The sequence below is a fragment of the Loxodonta africana genome, chromosome 7 (genome assembly GCF_030014295.1).
Source record: "Loxodonta africana isolate mLoxAfr1 chromosome 7, mLoxAfr1.hap2, whole genome shotgun sequence".
NCBI classification, from domain to species: domain Eukaryota; kingdom Metazoa; phylum Chordata; class Mammalia; order Proboscidea; family Elephantidae; genus Loxodonta; species Loxodonta africana.
In genome coordinates this window covers 17,139,597-17,162,990 of record NC_087348.1, presented here as the reverse complement: position 1 = coordinate 17,162,990, position 23,394 = coordinate 17,139,597, and the positions used below count along the sequence as shown (strand labels likewise).

Here is a 23,394-nt window from a genome sequence, read left to right as displayed (position 1 = left end):
CTGTATTTTTATTCCAGTTTAGGGAAGTCGGGGAAGAATTTTTCATCCCTGGGTTGTTAGTAGCTGCTTCTCTCAGGCCAGGAGAATGGGTTAGGAAAAAAAACCTAAAAAACCCCACAGAGCACTTCACTCCCTGGCCAAGGATATTCCCATGTTAATGAAGCCACCTGGGGCAGGGAGGGGAGGGATCAGATAGATAGGAGAGAGTAGCACCCAGCAATATAGACAAAGTTACTTATCTTGCTTGGTGATGACTGTTTTATCTGAGATTCCCAAGGGGCTTGTAGCCTGTGTGTGCTGGCTGGGTCGAGATTGCCCCCAAGGGTCAGGCCTGCGTCCCATGCTTGTGCCATCTCAGAAGCTATGGTCAGCTCCTCCTCTCCAAGTCCAAAGCCCAGCGCCGAGGTTTTCTGGCTGGGACGCTGCACTCCAGGCTCCAGAACCAGTTGCTAATTCCTGGTGATTTCTCCTCCTGTCAGCTGCGTCGTTGTGCTGCCTGCATGCACTAGCTAGGTTCCCCCGAGGTTACTTCAGGGGGCTAGGGCTGTGTCCCGTGCTTGCGCTGTCTCAGGAAGCCATGCTCAGCTCCTCTGTGCTTGGTCCAAAGCCCGGCACCAATGTTTTCTGACTGGGACGCTGGCTCCAGGCTCCAAAAACAGTCGCTGCTTCCCCGTGGTTGCTCGTTCTCTTGTGAGCCATGTCAGTGTGCTGCCTGCTTGCGCTGGCTGAGTCTCTACTGAGGTTACTCTGGGGGTTTAAGGGTTAGGGCTGTGTCCTGTGCTTCTCCTGTCTCAGTAAGCGGCAATCAGCCCCACCACTCTGTACCAGGGAACTGCGAGGGCTCGAGGCTGTGGCACGGAACACCAAGCTTCAACGCTTCAAATGACAGGTTGACTCTCTTGTTAGGGGCAAATGCAGCAGGTGACTTTAAGTTGAAGTCAGTGCTGATTTGTCATTCTGAAACTCCTAGGGCCCTTAAGAATTATACTAAATCTATTCTGTCTGGTCTCAATGAATGGAACAACAAAGACTGGATGACAGCATATCTGTTTACAAAATGACTTGCTGACTATTTTAAGCCCACTGTTGAGATCTACTGCTCAGAAAAAAGATTCCTTTCAAAATATTACTAATTTTCAATGCACCTGGTCACCCAAGAGCTCTGATGGAAATGTACAAGAAGATTAATGTTGTTTTTGTACCTGCAAACACAACAAATCCATTCTCCAATCCATGGTCCAAGCAGTAATTTTGACTTCCAAGTCTTATTATTTAAGAAATACAGTCCTTGGAAATTCTATGGGGCAGTTCTACCCTGTCCCATAGGGTCGCTATGAGTCGGAATCAACTCGACGGCACTGGGTTTTTGGGTTTTATAGCTGCCATAGGTAGTGATTCCTCTGATGAATCTGGGCAAAGTGAATTGAAAACCTTCTGGAAAGGATTTACCATTCTAGATGCCATCAAGAACATTTGTGATTCATGGGAGGAGGTCAAAATATTAACATTAACAGGAATTTGGAAGAAGTTGATTCCAACCTTCATGAATGACTTAGAGGGGTTCAAGACTTGAGCGGAGGGAGTAACTGCAAATGTGGAATTATAAGTGGAGCTTGAAGATGTGACTGAATTGCTGCAATCTTAGGATGAAAGTTTAACAGAGAAGGAGTTGTAAAGAGGGCTCGCCGGAAGCATCTGTCTATTCTGCCGTCTTGGTTCCACCTCCCATTCACAGGCTTTTAAGACCTCGGACGCTACTCACCAAAGTAGAATGTAGAACATGTTCTTTATAAACTATATTCTGTCAATTGAGCTAGACATCCCCTGAGATCATGGTCCCCACAGCCCTCAGCCCAGCAATTTGGTCCCTCAGGGAGTTTGGATGTGTCTATGGAGCTATATGACCTTGTCTTGTACAGGTTGTGCTGGCTTCCCCAGTATTGTGTACTGTCTTACCCTTCACCAATGTTTCCACTTATCTATTGTCTATTAAGTGTTTTTCTATCCCCACCCTTCCCGTCTCTCCTAACTATCAAAGATTGTTTCTTTTGAAATGTGAACCTTTCATGAGTGTTTACAGTAGTGGTCTCATACAATATTTGTCCTTTTTTCATTGAGTTATTTCACTCAGCATAATGCCCTCCAGATTCATCCACGTTATGAGATGCCTCAGAGATTCATTGTTGTTCCTTATCATTGCATAATACTCCATCGTGTGTATGTACCACAGTTTGTTTATCCATTCATCTGTTGTGGGCATCTAGGTTTTTTTCTATCTTTTTGCTATTGTGAACTATGCTGCAATGAACATGGGAGTGCAGATGTCTATCGGTGTGACGACTCTTATTTCTCTAGGATATATTCCTAGGAGTGGGATTGCTGGATAGAACATTTTCTTTATAAACTTTGTTATGCCAATAGAGCTAGATGTCCCCTGAGACCATGGTCCCAGCCCTTAGCCCATGGTCCCAGCCCTTAGCCCAGTAGCGTGGTCCCTCAGGGCGTTTAGATGTCCTGTAGGACTCATTTTGGACTACTAACTGCCAAAATTATTGGAGAATAAATATGAGTTGCTTTAAGCCACTAAGTTTGTGGTAATTTGTTACACTGGTAAAAGGGAACTAATACAGTAAAATATAAAACTAACTCTGAAATTTTGAAATCAAGCCACACAACTCAACTCAGCAAGCCCCATTATGAAAAGCTACTTAGAAAACCAAACGTCCACTGATGGCCATATAATTTAATTCAATAGAGTGTCTCAAAGCACCTTCGAAGATACCCAGGATCAAAGGCAATGATGCTGAGGGCTTCTGAAAGATCCTTTGGAAAACCTTGTGGAAGGAAGGGCAGGAGACATTTCAAAACAGACTTTTTATTTTCAAACTCAGAAGCAGGATTCTTTCATGGAGGTAGTCTTCTTCAAAGAAGAATGTATTGCTTTTAAAAGGTTATCCTGGCAAAAATGATTGACATTGAATGATTTTAATTTTGAGATGTCTGTCACCATGAAGAAAAAATATGACTCTGAAGCGTCAAGCTTCTAATTTTTTGTAAGGATATGGAGGAGGGTGAGGATAGAAGGTTGTTTAAGAAGTGGGCTTAGGTAGTGTTTGTATTGATTCCTTTACCCTGCTTAGGAAGGTTTGAAATGGGCACTAGTGCTAATCAGCAATATTTCTGCGGTGTGCATATCCCCTGATGCCAGCCACAAGGGGCAACTTTAAACTCAAAACTTTTTAGTGTGTCTTGGGTTTTGTCATTATCATGTGGTACATGTAAATAAAATGGGATATTTTTCTGAGTAAGAAACTTTCCAAAATGAGAACCAATTTGCCACATGTTGCCTTGGCCCTGGTATTTGGAGACAGTGTAACCCATTCTTAACCCACAAGACTGTTCCATAACAATCCAGGAGGTGGGAGCACCCTCTGGACCTACCACACCAAATCCTGGAAAATTCTGGAGGCAGCATTGGATATATTTCAAGCTCTGCTCATTTTTCCCAAAACGCCACTGTTCATTCACAAGCTCTGCATGTGAGCTATCCAAGAAGATGCTCTGAAAGTTTATTTCCTGAGAAGAAAAACTTGCAGGTATTCAGTCATTATTTACCAAACATTAGGGATACAGAAAACTAATATGACACAATGCCTTCCCTTGAGGATCCCACTTGTTATTGGTTGACGCCAAGTTGATTCCAACTCATAGTGAGCCATGCGTTTTAGAGTGGAACTGCTCCATAAGGTTTTCTTAGCTGTGATCTTTATGGAAGCAGATCACCAGGCTTTTTCCTCTGTGGATTCAAACCGTCAACCTTTAGGCTAACAGCCCAGGGCAAACTGTTTGTACCACTCAAGGACCTTGGAGGATTCCACTTAGCCTAGCATAAAAAACTTTCTATTTCTATGTCTGTCTCAAAATGTACCTAAATAATTGGGAAGGGAAAAAACCATATGTGCTTTATGATATATTCCATAGCAGAAAGTCAGCATGGCATAGTACAATACATCTGAAAAATGTCCAAATACTCCAAGAAAGAAGAAAATGAGTGCATGCTTCTGAAGGAATGAGAATATAGACCAGAACATCCTTCCACACGACCTAGTTTTCTTTGAAAACTTATGTAGGAAACACTGAATTTTGAATTCTACACCACAAAATATCTACTGTGTTTGTGAATATGTAAGATATTTTTTCAACAGCTATTCCAATAAAATGTGTTTTATAGGAAGATAAAGGTCATGTTGATCTTACAGCACCTTGTGCCTCAAAGCCCATCACTACATATCTCAAGGGAATATATTTTGGAATTATTTCTTTATCAGTTTGTATAGAGTTTTCTCATTCTTTTTAGTGGCTGTATAGTATTCCATTGTTTCATTATATTATAATGTGTTTATCCAATCCCCTATTAATAAAAATTTCAGTTGTATCACATATTAAAATCATCAAAGTCTCACCATCTAATTTGGCAACACCTTTCATTTAATATGCATGTTCTTTGACCCAATCATTTCAATTCTAGGCATCAGTCTTTCAGAAAAATCTATAAAACTGTGAAAATATCTACTTTTGAAGACATTTATTTCAGAATTTTTGTTATTAGAAAGAACTGGAGATAACTCAAAAAGGTGTTACTATCGGAATACGTAATAGTATACCTTCCTATTATGGAATTTTGGGGAGCTGTCAAATGAGTGATCTGTATAGGCCAACATGAAGGATGTACATAAGATATTGCTGAGTGAAAAAAGTGAATCACGGTACAACATGTGCATATGTCATTATATATATAAAAAAAAAAAAACAACTAAAACAACTCATACACAGAGCACTAAAAGCATACATATTGTTGTTAGTGGCCATCGAGTCCATTCTGAATCATGGCGACCCATGTGTTACAGAGTAGAACTGCTCTATAGAATTTTATTAGCTGTAATCTTAACTGAAGCAGATCATCAGGCCTTTTCTTCTGTAGTAACCCTAGGTGTATCTGAACCTCCAACCTTTAAGTTATCAGTCAAGTGCAAACCATTTGTACTACCTAGGGACCTTAAAAGCATACATACCAGTGTTAATAATATTTATACCTAGGCAGGGAGAGTGTGATGGAACACAAGTGAATGATTTTTTACTTCGTATAGCATGTAATATTTTTGTAAAAAACTAATTTCAGTAAACATTTTTCAAATACTACCATGATGTCCAACACTCTTCCAGGGAGACTTTTTGAGACCTAAACAAGTTTATTTATTTACATACAATGAAGGCTCTGTCCCCTGCTCAGCAAATGGTAGGTAACGTAATTCCCTTTTCTTGCCCACATCAACTATGTATCCCATCATAATTTGGCCTCAAATCCTACATTTCCAAGGCTGGCCCTTGTGGCAAATGAACTGTTCTATCAGAAATTTGGGGAATAAAAGGCAAAATCTCACCTGTTATTTTCATCCAGTTTACACATTTTAAATGACTTCGATGGCTCCATCTCATCATCACTTGAAGTCTTGTGTTTCATTGGCAGTTTTGTTACACAGAGCATGGTCTTCCTGTAGTCCACCTGCACTAATTTTGAAGCTGAGACCTCTCTTATTGCTTTTTCCACGCTCTCTTGGCAACCTAGACGGAGGAGAAAGATAGGCATTGGTTCACCCCTTGCATATTTGCTATTTAATGGAGCAAGGGTTTCTTGCCTTTTATCTGAGACTAGTTACCTTGGATCTGGAAGACTTGTTCCCAGTTCATAGCTTGCAGACATCTCAGGACTTCCTCTAACTTGTCAGGATCTTTGGTGAAGATGTGATAGGTGTTGGTACAGTGATCCAGGTCATTCTTCATCTCCTGATATAACAAATATCAATCATATATTTGCACCACAATTTACAGAATGTTCTTGCATATGTCTACAGTGCTAGAGATTAGATTATTTGATACTGTCTAGTTTTCTGACAGAGGGGCAGGAAATTGTCTTGGAGTCCCTTGAAGAATAAATCACTGTTGACGTACTGAAGGTATGATGGGGTACTGAGGTCAGCTTCCCTCAGGAGAAGTAGCTCCATTGTCTGGGATAGAAGATGTACTAGAGATGGTGCATGTCAATGATCTAAAAGAGAGGGTTCCTGAGGTATAGGGTGAAGTATGGGGAACAAGGTTTCGGACTGTGAAGAAATGATGCCTGAGCTAATTCTGACCCAGCACTCTAGGGCTGATTGCCAACACTCTAGGGCCAGTATGGCGATTGGATCTTGGTGTGTATGTGACAATGGAGGAATATGGAAAGAGTCATCATGCCAGAGCTCATGGCAGCACATGGAGTAGAGGGCCCAATTTACCACCACATGCCTGGTGACCCTCCAGGCCAGCCAGGCACCACTCTGTGGCTGACACTTGCCCTGGTGGGACCATTGCAGGAGGATCTATGCTTCAATTCCCCCTAATTCCTATGTAAATAGGGAAGTGGGGGATAAGATGGCCAAACTCTGAGCTGAAATGGGATTCACTAGTTAGACGCCCCAAATCTGGAAGATGGGGAAGACATTCCTGTTAAATATACATGATCTATCTATTGTTTAAGGAGCCCCAGTGGCAGAGTGGTTATGCACTCAGCTGCTAACTGAAAGTTCAGAGATTCAAATCCACCAGCCACTCCACGGAGATGGTAACGGGTTTGGTTTTGGTTTTGACTATTTACCAATCCTCTGACACAGGTAATTTTTGTCAGCTTCACTTTTTCATTTTGTAAGTAAGAAAACAGTTTTCCCAAGGTCACACAACTAGTTTCTGGCAAATTTAGGTGTCAAACCCAGCACTGAGTTCAGTATGATTGGATTATGCCCACGGAGTGGCAAGATATGTCTGTCCCAATATTTACAGAAATAGGCATCTGTGTTGATGTATATGCCTATGATCAGAATTTTAACTGGGAAAAAATCATCCAGATGTGATTAACGAATCCTAGATTATTGGCTATTTGATCTGCTCCCATGCTTTATCTCACTCTTCTGTTCCCCCCATCCCAGAAGTTCCCTAAGAATTCTTTCCCAAACCCATATGTAGCAGTAGTTCCATGGTTCCTCTTCCTAGCCCTCAACTTCCATTTCTTCATTCTCACACAGAGGATACCCTGAGAGTGACTGGCCTGGGGCTCAGTAGCTCTTGCTCCCACCTGTTTCTTAGGCCACGTAATGACACTCTGATAATCTGGCCAGGCATCCAACCAGCACCTCCATGTTTGTTTTTCACGTTAAAAATGGCACTGTATACTAGAAGAGCAACAGAACAAAACAGGAGAGGATGAAGTTTTTCTTCAAGATAGGATTTTAGGCGTGGCATGCGGTCAAGTAGGGAAGAAAAAAAATAGGAAATTCATACCCTTTAGACCTCAGAGTTCCCCCCTCCCCTTCCCCCAGGTATAGGCAACCACTAATCTACTTTCTGTCTCTATGGATTTTCCTGTTCTGGGTATTTCATATAAAATGAACTATATTAAAAAAAAAATTAAAAAATAGTTTGGAGGACTTGACCAGGATAGAGCCTGTAGTGCCAGGATGACTGACTGGATGACTCATTGGAAGACAGGCTGCAAGAGGTCCCAATAAGAACTCACAAAAACTCAAGTCAATAGCTGGATCCTTAGGAACTAACTCCCCTGACATGAACTTATCTGCTTTTTCATTCATACCAACATTTATGGGTATCTATTTTTTTATTATGTATCAGGAAAGCCTGGTGGTGTAGTGGTTAAGTGCTACAGCTACAAACCAAAAGGTCGGCAGTTTGAATCCACCAGACGCTCCTTGGAAACTCTATGGGGCAGTTCTGCTCTGTCCTATAGGGTCACTATGAGTCGGAATCAACTCAACGGCACCGGGTTTGGTTTTTGGTTTTGGTATTGTGTATCAGGTTTGTGTTAAGTACAGAGAAAGGTGAATATGATATGATCACTGCCTTCAAGTTAAGTCTAGAAGGATAGAGAGACACAGGGTCCAATCATAATAGGAGGTGTCTCCTGGTAGAAGTATGCACACAGGAAATGTACCACCTGTCTAGGAAATGGCGTGGGGACTTAGAGTGGAAATAATATTTGAACAGGATCTTTATGTATAGAGACTTTTCCTGGCCAAAGAAGAGAGAAAGAGAGGAAACCAAATTAAAAAAAAAAAACACTGCTGTCAAGTCAACTCCTACTTATGGTGACCCCATGTGTGAGGGGAGCAGAACTGCTGGGAGCCCCGGGTGATACAAACAGTTAAGTGCTTGACTACTACCCAAAAGCTGGCAGTTCAATCCCACCCAGAGATCCTTCCAAAAGGTCACAGTCTTGAATATGCTATGGAGCAGTTCTACTCTGCACACATGGAGCCGCCATGAGTCAAAACCTACTGAAAAACAACTAACAACAAATCGTTACAGAGGCAGATTGCCAAGACTTTCTTCCACAGTGCCACTAACTGGTTTTCAACTGCCAACATTTAGGTTTGCAGTAGAGTGCAAACCATTTGCACCACCCAGGGCGTGTAGAGGAAGAGGGTAAATTATTTCTGGTAGGGGGCAAAAATCATGGAAAGATTCTTGCAAGTGTGGCAGATGATACCATACTTCCTGAATTGTGAGGGGTTCAGTGTTAATACCATGTGGTATGTGGCAGGGGAATGTTGGGGGATGAAGTAGGTGAAGGTGGAGCATTTTTGGGTAAAGCCCTATATACCCAATTTAGGAGTATGGACTTTATGCCTTGGGCATAGACTGCTACTGGAAATTTTAAAGCATGGAAATGATATGACCATAATTGTGTCAGAGAGATGATTGTGGTCACCACGCAGCAAGTGATCTGGTAAGTTTGGAGACAGGGATACATTGCAATGGCTTGTAGGGAATAAGGAAGTTCACCAGAGGTAACAGTGGGATGAATTCAAAATATGGTTAAGAGGCCAAAAATGAAGCAAAGTAGGTGGCTGATTGGATATGCATATTAAGATCATCCTTGCCAAAGGAATCTGACTTTAAACTTGTTTTTCTATCTGTCTAGAAAGATTCTGAGCCCTGAACCTATCATGATCATGCCCACTCCTCAGACCGATCTACCTAGCTCCCCCTACTTTCTCACCTTTAGGGACTCAGGACTACTCTTTTCCAGGGATTCATATAGAATCTGCAGCTTCTGGGGTTCACAAATGACAAGCATCTTGTGTGGCACTTCAGCTCCCTTCCCTCCGGAAGATGATCTAAGGAAATAAATACACAAACAGAAATACTTGGAGGCAGTAGACAAGGATCCAGGAAGAGAAAGAAGGAGAAGTCTCCTAGGACACCATACATAGTGAGAGTTGAAAGGCTTCAGACATTATCTAGCCCAAACCTCTGATTTTGCAAGTGAGAAACTAAAGCCTAGAGCAGTCGTGCCCTGGGAGGGACAGGGACAGAGTTGCATCTAGACCTCAAGGCCCCTTAGTGATCTCTCTACAGTTACACAGTAAGAAGGACCATGACACATCTGGTGAAATGAAACTCCTCAAGCCCATTTGATTCAAACCCGGCCAGCTGCAGATGAAGAAGAGTGCATGGACTGCCTGGAGGCCCTAGACATTGGGGAAACTAGAGGCCCACAGGCACTGAAACACTTGCTCTAATGCTGCCCTAGCATCAGTATCGTTTTCAGCCATCGTGAAAGAATGAGATCATCTGGAAAAGATCCTAAAGACCATATTGTGCACAGTTCCTTTTTCCTAAGGAACAAAATTATAGAAAGGAAAATTTATTCACGATAATTAGTAGTGATACCACCCAAGTATAAATTAGCAAAACCTAGGAACTGGAAATATATCTTAGCAACCTGAAAAATGGAGCAAATCTTTTTATTCAACAATTGCACTTCTAGAAGCTCATCCCAAGGAAACAATAGATATCTATAAAGACAGGGTCGCTATGAGTCGGAATCGACTCAACGACAGTGGGTTTGGTTTCTTTTGTTTTTTGGTTTGTAAAAATGTAAGGAGCCCCGGTGGTATAGTGGTTAAGTGTTCAGCTGCTAACCAAAAGTTCGCTAGGTCAAAGACATGAGCCGCTCCTTGGGAAAAAATGTGGTAGTCTGCTTCCGTAAAGATTATAGCCTTGAAAGAAACCCTATGGATAGTTCTATCCTGTTTCGTAGGGTCACTATGAGTCAGAATCAACTTGGTGGTAATGGGTTTGGTTTGGTTAAAAAAAAAAAAAAAAGAAAGCACAAGTGGAGGGAAGATACACACCACACAAAGACTACCAAGAAACTGAGGAATAGAAACTGAAAAGGACAAGGACCCCCTTCCAAGCTGATGGAGAGAGAAAGCTTCTGCCTAGAGCCAGTGCCCTGAATTCAGACTTCTAGTCTCCTAAACTATGAGATAATAAATTTCTGTTCATTAAAGCCACCCACTTGTGGTATTTCTGTTATAGCACACTAAGAAACTCTGATAGTACAAATTATAAAGTCAAGAAAATATATAAACCCAAATTACTAATATAAAGATAGGTGAATCGGTTATCCATGTGTATGTATGTGTGTATATACCAACTTGAAAGTCTTTCTGAAACAAGCGGTACGTAAATAAAACCTTTCTTCAAGTATTATACACACAAATCTCTGCCTATATAATCATATAATGGATATTTACTACACATAACTGGCCTCTGTTATGATACTTCCAAGCACTGTGTAGGAATAGTCATATTTTCTAAAAACCCACAAATACAGGAATTTCCAAGCCAGTTTGATGGCTTATAGGACAATCGTTAATTTTTTACATTGTTCTGTTACCAGTACCAGGAGCTGTTTCAAATGCTTTATGTTTGTTCACTCATTTAATCTTCAAATATAACTTAAAGTGAAGAGATTGGGATTAATTTTGGGCAAGAAAAATATCTCTTCCACTGAGATGGGAGAGAAAGATTTTAGGATGGGCGTGGAGGCAGGAAAGGAGCTCTGGTGGAGCAGTGGTTAAGTGTTCGGCTCCTATCAAGAGGTCAGTGGTTTGAACCTATCCAATCTCTCCAAGTGAGAAAGATGTGGCACTCTGCTTCTGCGAAGATTATAGGCTTGGAAACCCTATGGGGCAGTTTTACTCTGTCTTATAGTGTCGCTGTGAGTTGGAATTGACTCGACAGCAGTGGGCTTGGTTTTGGTATCTGGTGGATGTAGGTCTATGTGCATGGGTGTATGCGTGAGTACTCAGGGTTAGGAAAAGGAGCAGGAAGTGGACAGGTTATTTTTGAATATGTATTTCCTTGAAGAAATAGAATGATGAGTGGCCTTTTGGAGGTGAATGAAGGGGAAGAGGTGTGCTAGAAAGATGCCAAGAAAAAAGAAGTGGAGTCCTGTGGAAAATGGTAGGGTTTTAATGATTTCCGATGCTAGTGAAGGAAAAAACTTGTTGCCATCAAGTCAATTCGGACTCATAGCGACCCTTATAGGACAGAGTAGAACTGCCTCATGGTGTTTCCAAGTAGCAGCTGATGGATTCGAGCTGCCAACATTTTAGTTAGTAGCCTTAGCTCTTAACCACTGCACCACCAGTTTCCAGTGAAGAAAGAGTTGACTCAGATTACATAAAGGGATTGCCGGGCATTGCTTAGGGTAACATGCAGATTAAATCCACCGTGTTGGCGTGGTATTCATCCACTTGTATGAGTTCAGCAGCCTGAGAGTAGAAGCAGAAAAGACGAAATGATTTTTCTAGGCTAAAAAACTCAAGCTAAACCCATTCCATTGTTGCTGTTGACTTGATTCCAGCTCAAAGTGACCCTATAGGACAGAATAGAACTGCTCCACAGGTTTCCAAAAAGCAGCTGGTGAATTCGAGTGGCTGGAGGATTCAAACTGCTGACCTTTTGGTTAGTAGCCAAACTTCTTCACCACTGTGCCACTAAGCCTCCTTTTCTAGGCTAGAGCAGCAACAAAGATAAGGGGCAAAATAAATAAGTATATAGGAATGGGAGCCTTTAAACTGACACTGTGGGGTCAAGGAAAGAGAGGGAAGGAAGTGAAACAAATCAGGGACCAGTTGGATGCAGGAGAGAGCGAGAGATGAAAGTGCTTCATGAGGTCAAAGAATAGCAATGGTAATAAACAAGGGAAATGCTTTTAGTAACGAGGAGACTGCAGTCAGAAATTAGATTGCTAGGAGCTAGGATTTCAGAGTTGGCTCCATTCTGAATGTATGGTTATTGGCTTCAACTCCAAGTCAACAGAGTAGGAGCGGGTAAAGAACTGGAGATTTCAGATCTCACAGGATGTGGCAGGAAAGTCTGTGAGCCAGCTGCCAAAGGCATCAATGAATGGGGAGGAATCTGGCAGAGAGTAAGAGGAAAGGGTAAATCAAGGCATAGTGTGGCACTCAAAGAAGGCAGGAATTTTCTATGCATGTGGACAAGTAAAAACTTTAGAACATGGACTAGGGGCCAAAAGAATGTTGATTCTTTTCTGTACTCACAGTGTTACAATGGACTTCCAGATGGTGGCAGAGAAAGGTACACGCAATATATTCTTAAAATATTTACAGTTCAAGGAAACATTTAGATATCTTACCAGTTTAAGATGATACACACTGGCTTCATTGGTTCCTAAAGCGCTTTCTGGTTCCAAACCAAAAAAACCAAACCCATTGCTGTTGAGTCAATTCCAACTCATAGCAAACTGCTCCCTAGGGTTTCCAAGGAGCAGCTGGTGGATTTTTTGGTTAGCAGCCGTAGCTCTTAACCACTGCAACACCAGGGCTCCCTGCTTCCAGAGACCTACGATTTTATGAGGAATTTGTTCTCAACCTTGGGACTTTGGTGAGTGCTCTTTCCAAGGGCGTGCAAGGAAAAACTAAAACAAAAAACTGTGAATTAACAAAAACAAATTATTTTGAACCAGGGTCCTAATTAATTGAAAGGCTGAGTAAACAACAAAGCTTTAGTTTTAAAACAATTCTGCTTACCTGAAGTTTCTTTGTAGACCTGTATACACACCACCTTCTACAGAAGCTGAAGGTGGCAATCAGGGCCTTCTGTAGCCAGCACCTTAGGCTTATTCACGTGGAACTTGAACTGATTCAGGTTGTAGTTCTTTAGCATAAAGATCCAAGAAGCTATGGGTTCCTCTTGAATAGACCGAACATTCTGCCCATTGGCATGCTTTGTCGCCAAGAGAAAAACTGGGAATGTATTCCGTATTGGGCAGTTTCTGCGATTATAAGAAATCTCCCATCAAAAGCTTCTGTTTTATACATTAGCATCATAGCTGATTGGTTAATCCAAAGGAAGCAAGGCTATGGAGTTGACAGAAACGGCTCAGCCATGGCACTGTTTAAACAATATCCTTACAGCAAACAAGATTCTTGGGGAATTTGAGGTCACTGCAAAATGCTTTGCCTAACATCATCAAAAATGTACAAATTAGGAGACAGCAAGAATGCCTTGGGGAAGTCTGGAAAGCATGAGAACTGTGCTTCAGACCCCTGGCTCTCTGTGTTGCCTGAAGTGCAGGGGCCAAATGGATAGGGAGTGTTTGTAAATGTAAGAATGGAAAACAGCTCTCGAATGAAAGTTGGCAGGAACTGGGAGAGGAAAAGAGGTAAAAATGGTTTCTTAAAGTGTGTTCCTCACACCATCTACGTCAAGATTAACTGGGCTTGCTTATTAAAAATATGGGAACTTTCTAGATCACTCCAATCAGGGTCTCCCAGAGTGCCTGCGAATCTGTATTTTGTAAAAAGCTACCTAAAAAGAATTTGATCTACATTAACGTTTTGAAGACATTGAGATAGAGAAAAGGGAAAATAAAGGTTATCAAATTTTTACCCACTTTCTGAAACTGTGTGGAGCAACTTCACAAATTTTAATCATTTATAAAAAGAGAAATGGTAACTCGGGGGGGCACAAATAATTTGTGCTTTACTACTAACACAAAGGCACCTGAGAAGAGAAGCCTGGCCATCTGCTTCTGTAAGGTCACAAGCTTGAAAACACCATGGGGCAACTCTACTCTGCACATAAGGGGTTGCCATGAGTCGGAATCAACTCAACACCAACTAGCAACAACCAAAACAAAGGTTGGTGGTTTGTACTCACCCATCAGCATTCCAGGAGAAAAGTCCTGGTGATGTGTTTCTATAAAGATTACAACCAAGAAACCCTATGGAGCAGTTCAACTCTGTCACATGGGGTTGCCATGAGTCCAAATCAACTCGACAGCAGTTTGTTTGTATGAAATGAGAAAGGCAGTAATTATTTTTACATGTGTAAGGAAGATGACCCCACATGTCTGTAAGTTTGTCTTACTGTGGGGGCTTTCATGTTGCGTGATCCTGGAAGCTATGTCACGGGTACTCAAATATACCAGCAGGGTCACCCATGGTGAACGGGTTTCAGCTGAGCTTCCAGACTAAGGCAAACTAGGAAGAAGGACCGAGGAGTCTACTTCGGAAAAGGATTAGCAAACGAAAACCTTATAAGTATCAGCGGAACATGTTCTGATATATTCAGTCCCTCAGGTTAGAAGGCACTCAAAATACGACTGGGGAAGAGCTGCCTCCTCAAAGTAGAGTTGACCTTAACGACATGGATGGAGTAAAGCTTTCGGGACCTTCATTTGCTGGTGTGGTCTGATGCAAAATGAGAAGACATAGCTGCAAAGATTTCATTTTACTTGGATCCACAATCGACACCCATGGAAACAGCAGTGAAGAAATCAAAAGATGCATTGCATTGGGCAAATCTGCTGCAAAAGACCTCTTTAAAGTGTTGAAAAGCAAAGATGTTGCCTTGAAGACTAAGGTGCGCCTGACGCAAGCCACAGTGTTTTCAGTTGCCTCATACACATGCAAAAGCTAGACGATAAATAAGGAAGACCAAAGAAGAACTGACGCCTTTGACTTGTGGTGTTGGCGAAGAATATTGAATATGCCATGTAATGCCGAAATAATGAACAAATCTGTCTTGGAAGAAGCACAACCAGAATGCTCCTTAGAAGCAAAGATGCTGAGATTACGTCTCACATACTTTGGACATGTTATCAGGAGGATCAATCCCTGGAGAAGGACATCATGCTTGGTAAAGTAGAGGGTCAGCAAAAAAGAGGAAGGCCCTCCATGAGGTGGATTGACACAGTGGCTGCAACAGTGGGCTCAAGCATAATAATGATTGTGAGGATGGCGCAGCACTGGGCAGTGTTTCATTCTGTTGCACATAGGGTTGCTATGAGTCAGAACTGACTTGATGGCACCTAACAACAACAAGGAAGACGATAAAGAGCCCTGGTGGTGCAAATGGTTAATTGCTTGACTGCTAACAAAATGTTGGTGGTTCAAATCCACCCAGCAGCTCTGCAGGAGAAAGACCGGGCAATCTGCTTCTGTAAAGATTACAACCAAGAAAGCTTTATGGGGCAGTTCCACTCTGTCACATTGGGTGCCTATGTGTTGAAACCGACTCTTTGGCACACAACAACACCACCACCAACAACCAGGAGGATGATGATGAGAGAGCTGAATGTCTTCTCCAAAGGTCATAAAACTAGCCAACAGCAATGCCTAGATCCGAAGCCAAGGACCAGGCTCTTTTAATGACACCATGATTCCTTAGCGAATGATTCTCTATGCTTGGTCAATGGATATCATCTTATAAACTTACTTCATTCACTTTAGATAATGTATTAAAAAATCACCAATGAGCATTTAGCACCAACTGCGTATGCCCTGGTTGCCCAGTGCTTAAGCGTTTGGCTGCTAACCAAAAGGTCGACAGTTTGAATCCACTAGCCACTTCTTGGAAACCTTATGGGGCAGTTCTACTGTGCCCTATAGGATTGCTATGAGTCAGAATAACTCCATGGCAATGGGTGGTATGGTGATGATGATGTGTGTGCTAGGAGCCCTGGTGACCCTGTGGTTAAGTGCTTGGCTGCTAACCAAAAGGTCAGCTGTTCAAAACCACCAGCCACTCCATGGGAGAAAAATGTGGCAGTCTGCTTATGTAAATATTACAGTCTTGGAAACCCTATGCGGCAGTACTGCTTTGTCCTATAGGGTCGCTATGAGTCGGGATTGACTTGACAGCAATGAGTTTGGATTTTGGGTATGTTTTAGCAACCCTGTTTTGTAAACCAAAAATGGTTCGCAAGGTCTTATCAAATACACTTTTAAAAATTTGTGATTTCATATGATTAATTTGATGAGAAAGTTTTAATATTAAATTGCATATAGATATCCAATTTATTAATTCACCCTTCTTTCTAAAAATGTTGGTCTATTTCCTATCAGTTAATGCATATTTTTTATATAGTTGAGATCACACTCTATAAATAGTTGAGGTCAATCAATTTAGTATCCTACCTGAGTGTTGCATAATTTCTCAAGTCATTAATATTCTTTATAAAGATAGTTTGTAGTGGTTGTGTAATTGAGTTGTCCATCTTAAAAAGAATTTTATTACATAACACTTGGACTCTCCTTGAAGTTGCAGACATATAAAATTGGGGGACATAATTGCTAGTGTATGGTTCCTAGATGTACCCATTTCTACTTCCATAGTGCTGTGTGGATGGTCACTTTTCTTTCTAATGGCTTATTCTACCAAGTACGCTCTTCCTTCTCTAAGCAGAATTACTCTCATGGCTCAGGCCGTTTTGCAATTTGGAGATTTTTGGATCTGTTATATGCAATTTGTCTGCGTGGTGCAATGAATTACTTAATATGGCCTTTCTAGTCATGGTCAGTGTGACTCACGCACAGTGATTAAGTGGGATTATGCAAATAAAGTATATGGAATCTTTGATCATTGTTGGGCTTTTTTGTCAACTTAGTTAGGCCATGATTCCCAGTGTAGTATGGTTGTTCTCCGTTTTACTGTTGTAAATACTAACCTCTACATGTTAATGAGACAGGATTGGTGTAGGGTATCTTAAGTCACAGCTTTGTAGGAGGGCATAACTCAAGTCCCACCCTTACTCAAGTTATGTCCTTCCCTGGAGTGTGGCCAAGGTATATATATGGGTGCCCTGGCATAGCTCTCTTTCTCTGCATCTGTACCTAGTATCTGGTTCATTACTGTCTGACCTCCGGTTCTTGTGACTTGAGATAGAGACCTGCCATCTGCTCTGCTAATTCTGGGATTTGCCAGCCTCCACAGCCTTGTGAACCGGTGGCCTATCATCTGACCCGATTCTCCTGCTTCTGCAGCTTTGTGAGCCAGCAGCCTATGGTCTGATCAGCCGATTTGGGTTTGTATACCCCTGCAGCCACACAGGTTGGGAGAACCCTACACCTCACCCATAGATTTGGGACTTCCCAGCCTTCACAACCTCATGTGCCATGGCCTTGACACAGTTCTTGAGTTCTGTGAGACACTGCAGTGAATTACAGAACCCAAAGATGGAAGGGAGAGTACTGAGGGAAGAAGGAGTAGTTGATGTTGGAGATGATGGAGTGCTACAGCAATTTGGAAAATTTGGATGTTTGAGACATCTTTGACCTCCCCCTCATACGAACCAGCTTTGTGCTAATCCTTACAAAATAAATTATTTGTTTAATCAGCCTTTTCTAGACATGTAGAAACAGAGGCAATAATAGGTTAAAAAGAGAAAAGGGATATAAGCCAGATGGTAGAGTATAACAAGAGATCTTACCATTGAGGCCATGAAAAAACAAGCATTCTTAATTGCTCTTGAATCAGCTCTGACTCATGGTGACCTTACCGTGTATAACAGAACAAAATGTTGCCCAACCCTGTGGCATCCTTATGATTATTGGTATGTTTGAGTCCATTGTTGAGGCTATTGTGTCAATCCACCTCATTGAGGGCTTGCCTCATTTTTTCTGGCCCTTTACTTTACCAAATATATTGTTTTCTCTAGCAGTTGATCTTTTCTGATGATGTGTTCAAAGTAAGCAAGAAGACATCTCACCATCCTCTCTTCTAAGGAACTTTCTGGTTGTGTTTCTTCTAAGACTGATCTGTTCATTTTTCTGGAAGTCCATGATATATTCTTCAACAGCATCACAGTAGGATCCCTCAAAATTTCAGTGACTTAACACAATAAAACTGTGCATTTTCTCCATATCACTGCGCAATATTAGGTGCCGGGGGACTCTGTCCCACACATTGCTATTAGGACCCAGACTCAATCTTGTGACTCTACTCTCCTCTAAGACTTCGGAGTTCTCTTTTATAGCTCATGGATGGGGAAAAGGAGCAAGGGCCAGCTATGGAAATGGTGCCATCAGTATAATAAAATCCAGTGACCAGAGCTGAGGCACATGGTCACAATGAGATTAAACACTAGGGTCTAGCTCTGTTCCAAAGAAGAAAGGGAGAATACAGATATTGGTGAGCAACTGCAGAACCTGCTACAAAGAGGTAAAATAGTCCACTATGATAAGGGAGCAAGCTGGAAAACACACAAGGAAGCTTGAAAAAGGAGAAAATGAACATTTTCCAAAACCTAAAATCAGAAAGGCGTTGGTGCATGGATGGAGAGCCAAACACAGGAAAATATGTATTATCTACAACAGACTGATATAGTGGTGGAAGATGAGCCCCCCAGGTTGGAAGGCACTCAAAAGATGACTGGGGAAGACCTGCCTCCTCAAAGTAGAGTCAACCTTAATGACCTGGATGGAGTAAAGCTTTTGGGACCTTCATTTGCTGATGTGGCATGACTCAAAATGGAAAGAAACAGCTGCAAACATCCATTCATAATCGGAACCTGGAAAATACGAAGTATGAATCTAGGAAAATTGGAAATCATCAAAACTGAAATGGAACACATAAACATCGGTATCCTAGGCATTAGTGAGCTGAAATGGACAGATTTGGGCCATTTTGAATCTGACAATCACATTGTCTTCTATGCTGGGAATGACAACTCGAAGAGAAATGGTGTGTGTTGCATTCATTGTCAAAAAGAACATTTCAAGATCTATCCTGAAGTACAACGCTATCAGTGATAGGATAATATCCATACGCCTACAAGGAAGACCAGTTAATACGACTATTATTTAAATTTACGCACCAACTACTATGGCCAAAGATGAAGAAACAGAAGATTTTTATCAGATGCTGCAGTCTGAAATTGATCGCACATGCAATCAAGATGCATTGAAAATAACTGGTGATTGGAATGTGAAAGTCGGAAACAAAGAAGAAGGATCACTAGTTGGAAAATATGGCCTGGGTGATAGAAACAATGCCGGAGATCACATGATAGAATTTTGCAAGACGAACGACTTCTTCATCGCAAATACCTTCGTTCACCAACATAAACGGCGATTATACACATGGATCTCGCCAGATGGAAGACACAGAAATCAAATTGACTACATCTGTGGAAAGAGACGATGGAAAAGCTCAATATCATCAGTCAGAACAAGGCCAGGCACCGACTGTGGAATAGACCATCAATTGCTCCTATGCAAGTTCAAGCTGAAATTGAAGAAAATCAGAGCAAGCCCATGAGAGCCAAAATATGACCTTGAGCATATCCCACCTGAATTTAGAGACCATCTGAAGAATAGATTTGACGCATTGAACACTAGTGACCTCAGACCAGACGAGTTGTGGAATGACATCAAGGACATCATCCATGAAGAAAGCAAGAGGTCACTGAAAAGACAGGAAAGAAAGAAAAGGCCAAGATGGATGTCAGAGGAGACTCTGAAATTGCTCTTGAGTGTCGAGCAGCTAAAGCAAAAGGAAGAATTGATGAAGTAAAAGAACAGAAGATTTCAGAGGGCCTCTCAAGAAGACAAAGTAAAGTATTATAATGACATGTGCAAAGAGCTGGAGATGGGAAACCGAAAGGGAAGAACACGCTCGGCATTTCTCAAGCTGAAAGAACTGAAGAAAAAATTCAAGCCTCGAATTGCAATAGTGAAGGATTCCATGGGGAAAATATTAAACAACGCAGGAAGCATCAAAAGAAGATGGAAGGAGTACACAGAGTCATTATACCAAAAAGAATTAGTTGGTATTCAACCATTTCAAGAGGTGGCATATGATCAGGAACCGATGGTACTGAAGGAAGAAGTCCAAGCTGCTCTGAAGGCATTGGCGAAAAACAAGGCTCCAGGAATTGATGGAATATCAATTGAGATGTTTCAACAAACAGATGCAGCGCTGGAGGTGCTCACTGGTCTACGCCAAGAAATATGGAAGACAGCTTCCTGGCCAACTGACTGGAAGAGATCCATATTTACGCCTACTCCCAAGAAAGGTGATCCAACTGAATGTTGAAATTATAGAACAATATCATTAATATCACACACGAGGAAAATTTTGCTGAAGATCATTCAGAAACGGCTGCAGCAGTATATCAACAGGGAACTGCCAGAACTTCAGGAGAGGATGTGGAACCAGAGATATCTTTGCTGATGTCAGATGGATCCTGGCTGAAAGTAGAGAATACCAGAAGGATGTTTACCTGTGTTTTATTGACTATGCAAAGGCATTCGACTGTGTGGATCATAACAAACTATGGATAAAACTGCGAAGAATGGGAATTCTAGAACACTTCATTGTGCTCATGAGGAACCTTTACATATATCAGGAGGCAGTTGTTCGGACAGAACAAGGGGATACTGCTTGGTTTAAAGTCAGGAAAGGTGTGTGTCAGGGTTGTAGTCTTTCGCCATGCCTATTTAATCTCTATGCTGAACAAATAATACGAGAAGCTGGACTATATGAAGAAGAACGGGGCATCAGGGTTGGAGGAAGACTCAATAACAACCTGCGTTATGCAGATGACACAACCTTGCTTGCTGCAAGTGAAAAGGATTTGAAGCACTTACTAATGAAGATCAAAGATTACGGCCTTCAGTATGGATTGCACCTCAACATAAAGAAAACAAAACTCCTCACAACTGGACCAATGAGCAACATCATGATAAACGGAGAAAAGTTTGAAGTTGTCAAGGATTTCACTTTACTTGGATCCACAATCAAAAGCCACGGAAGCAGCAGTCAAGAAATCAAAAGATGCATTGCATTGGGCAAATCTGCTGCAAAGGACCTCTTTAAAGTGTTGAAGAGCAAAGATGTCACCCTGAAGACTAAGGTGCGCCTGACCCAAGCCATGGTATTTTCAGTTGCATCATATGCATGTGAAATCTGGACAATGAATAAGGAAGACCGAAGAAGAGTTGGTGCCTTTGAATTGTGGTGTTGGAGGGAATATTGAATATACCATGGACTGCCAAAAGAAGGAACAAATCTGTCTTCGAAGAAGGGCAGCCAGAATGCTCCTTAGAGGCAAGGATGGTGAGACTGCATCTTACATACTTTGGACATGTTGTCAGGGCGATGAGTCCCTGGAGAAGGACATCATGCTTGGCAGAGTACAGGGTCAGTGGAAAAGAGGTAGGCCCTCAACGAGGTGGATTGACACAGTGGCTGCAGCAGCGAGCTCAAGCATAACAACGATTGTAAGGATGGCTCAGGACCGGGCAGTGTTTCGTTCTGTTGTGCATAGGGTCGCTAAGAGTCAGAACCAACTCGACAGCACTTAACAGCAACAACAATGGCTCCAACAATGGGCTCAATCATAGCAATGATCGTGAGGATGGCCCATGAATGTGCGGTGTTTCATTCTATTGTACATAGAGTTCTATGAATCAGAACCTACTCGATGGCACCTAACAACAAAAGCAACAACAACATGACGTTGTGGACAAGTGGGGCAGTGTTCATGGCATAGGTCTGAGGATAGAGAAAAGCATATCAACTGATTGTTTTTCTTTAATTTCAACAACATGAAAATGTGGACAAAATTCTCACCTCATAGATGATGTTTTATTTTTTGCTTTAGACCACAATATTTTTTCCTAATAAATGAAAATATGACCTTTAAGCTTTAACAACCCACAACTCTCTGCACATAAAAATATTAATTGCATTATTTTATATGATTTTAAAAAGTCTAGAACTGACCCAAAATGTATGAAAAAGATGTGTAGTAATGAGATAAGACAGAATATACTAGCATACCATTAGTTAAAAACATGAGTTTAGAGTAGGCAATTATGGACTTAGATTCAAGTGAATCACCTTCTGAAATGCACATAAATGTGACGAATTTTAAACGATATGTATAAAACGATAGACCCATGCCGAGTAATATAACTCCCAGAGGGTCACTGCAATATCCAACTCTTGTTGTTCGCTGCCGCAGAGTTGATCCCAACTCATGGTGACCTTAAATACAACAGAGCAAAATGTTGCCTGGTCTTGTGTCATCTTCGCAATCACCAGCGTGTTCAAGTCCATCGTTGTGGCTATTTTGCCAATCCATCCCACTGAGGGTCTCCCATGCCCTCATTGGCCCTCTACTTCACCAAACATGATATTTCCTCTAGTGACCGATCTCACCTGATGATATGTCCAAAGCGAGCAAGTTGGACAATGCTCTACTGTGACCTATATGTGATCTCTAGGCCTTTCTCCCAAGTCTGTCTTAGTCTGGAAGCTTGACTGGAAGCTGTTCACCATGGATGACCTTGCTGGTATTTGAAATGCTGTCAGCATGGCTTCCAGCATCAGAGCAATATGCTAGCAGCTACAGCATGACAACCTGACAGACGGGTAGTGAGACCTCTTTACTAAAGTTGCTAATTCTTGATTTCTTTATTTGTATCCATTTCTCATTTAATTCAAGTGTGCCTTCAAGTCAATTTTTCATTTTGGGTTCATAGGCAATATACTTTCTAAATGTATACACTGCACAGCATTCATTAGCTGAAGTTATTATTTTCTTTTATTACAAACCATCTCTGGTGTCCTCTAGACAGCCTAGACAGCACGGTACCTGGGGAAGTGGTGAAGGTGTGATTTGCTGTCTGCCAACTGCTTATGGTGAGGTTTCCCAAGGTGTCCAATTTAGACCTTCACCCAAGAGAGGTGAAAAGTTCTTACAGGATGTCTTAACCCTTTCCGATGCCTGAGTCCCCTACATATGTATGGATGGTTGATGTTAATCTGGTACAAAATCCTTCTGGGTCATATTAATACACCATAAACTTGGAACTCTATAACTTGGGTCCAGCCTGTTAACCATTTCTTGCCTTCCTCACACAAACAAACAGAATTGCCATGTTCCAAGTGAAAGAAATCAAACAGTGTGGGGCTCTTTGGGTCATGATGAATAATCCCACTGCTCACTGGCAAGTCCACAGGTTTTTATCACTTACAGTAATCAGGATGAGATAAATGGAGTAGGATTTATCAAATGGAGTAAGTTCTCCCAAAAGACGTTTGTCTAAGGGTGAAATGTTTGGTCACTTCTATGCACAGCCCTCAATGGGTAAGAGAAGAAATAGGAACTTGGGCCTGGGTTTATATAGATAAATGGGACAGTTGTAGTGCTGAACTGCATGGAAGCAAGAGGAA

At 41.7% G+C, this 23,394-nt stretch overlaps 1 protein-coding gene across 1 annotated transcript; it reads right to left on the bottom strand.

The window, feature by feature from the left end:
- Positions 1-2,864: 2,864 nt before the first annotated feature.
- Positions 2,865-9,508, bottom strand: GLYATL2 (glycine-N-acyltransferase like 2). Its single transcript, XM_010600909.3, is given in 6 exon segments — positions 2,865-3,589; positions 5,442-5,622; positions 5,718-5,844; positions 7,169-7,230; positions 7,233-7,258; positions 9,102-9,508. Coding segments are annotated over 6 exon segments (903 nt in total). The 5' UTR covers positions 9,188-9,508; the 3' UTR covers positions 2,865-3,168.
- Positions 9,509-23,394: the final 13,886 nt, after the last annotated feature.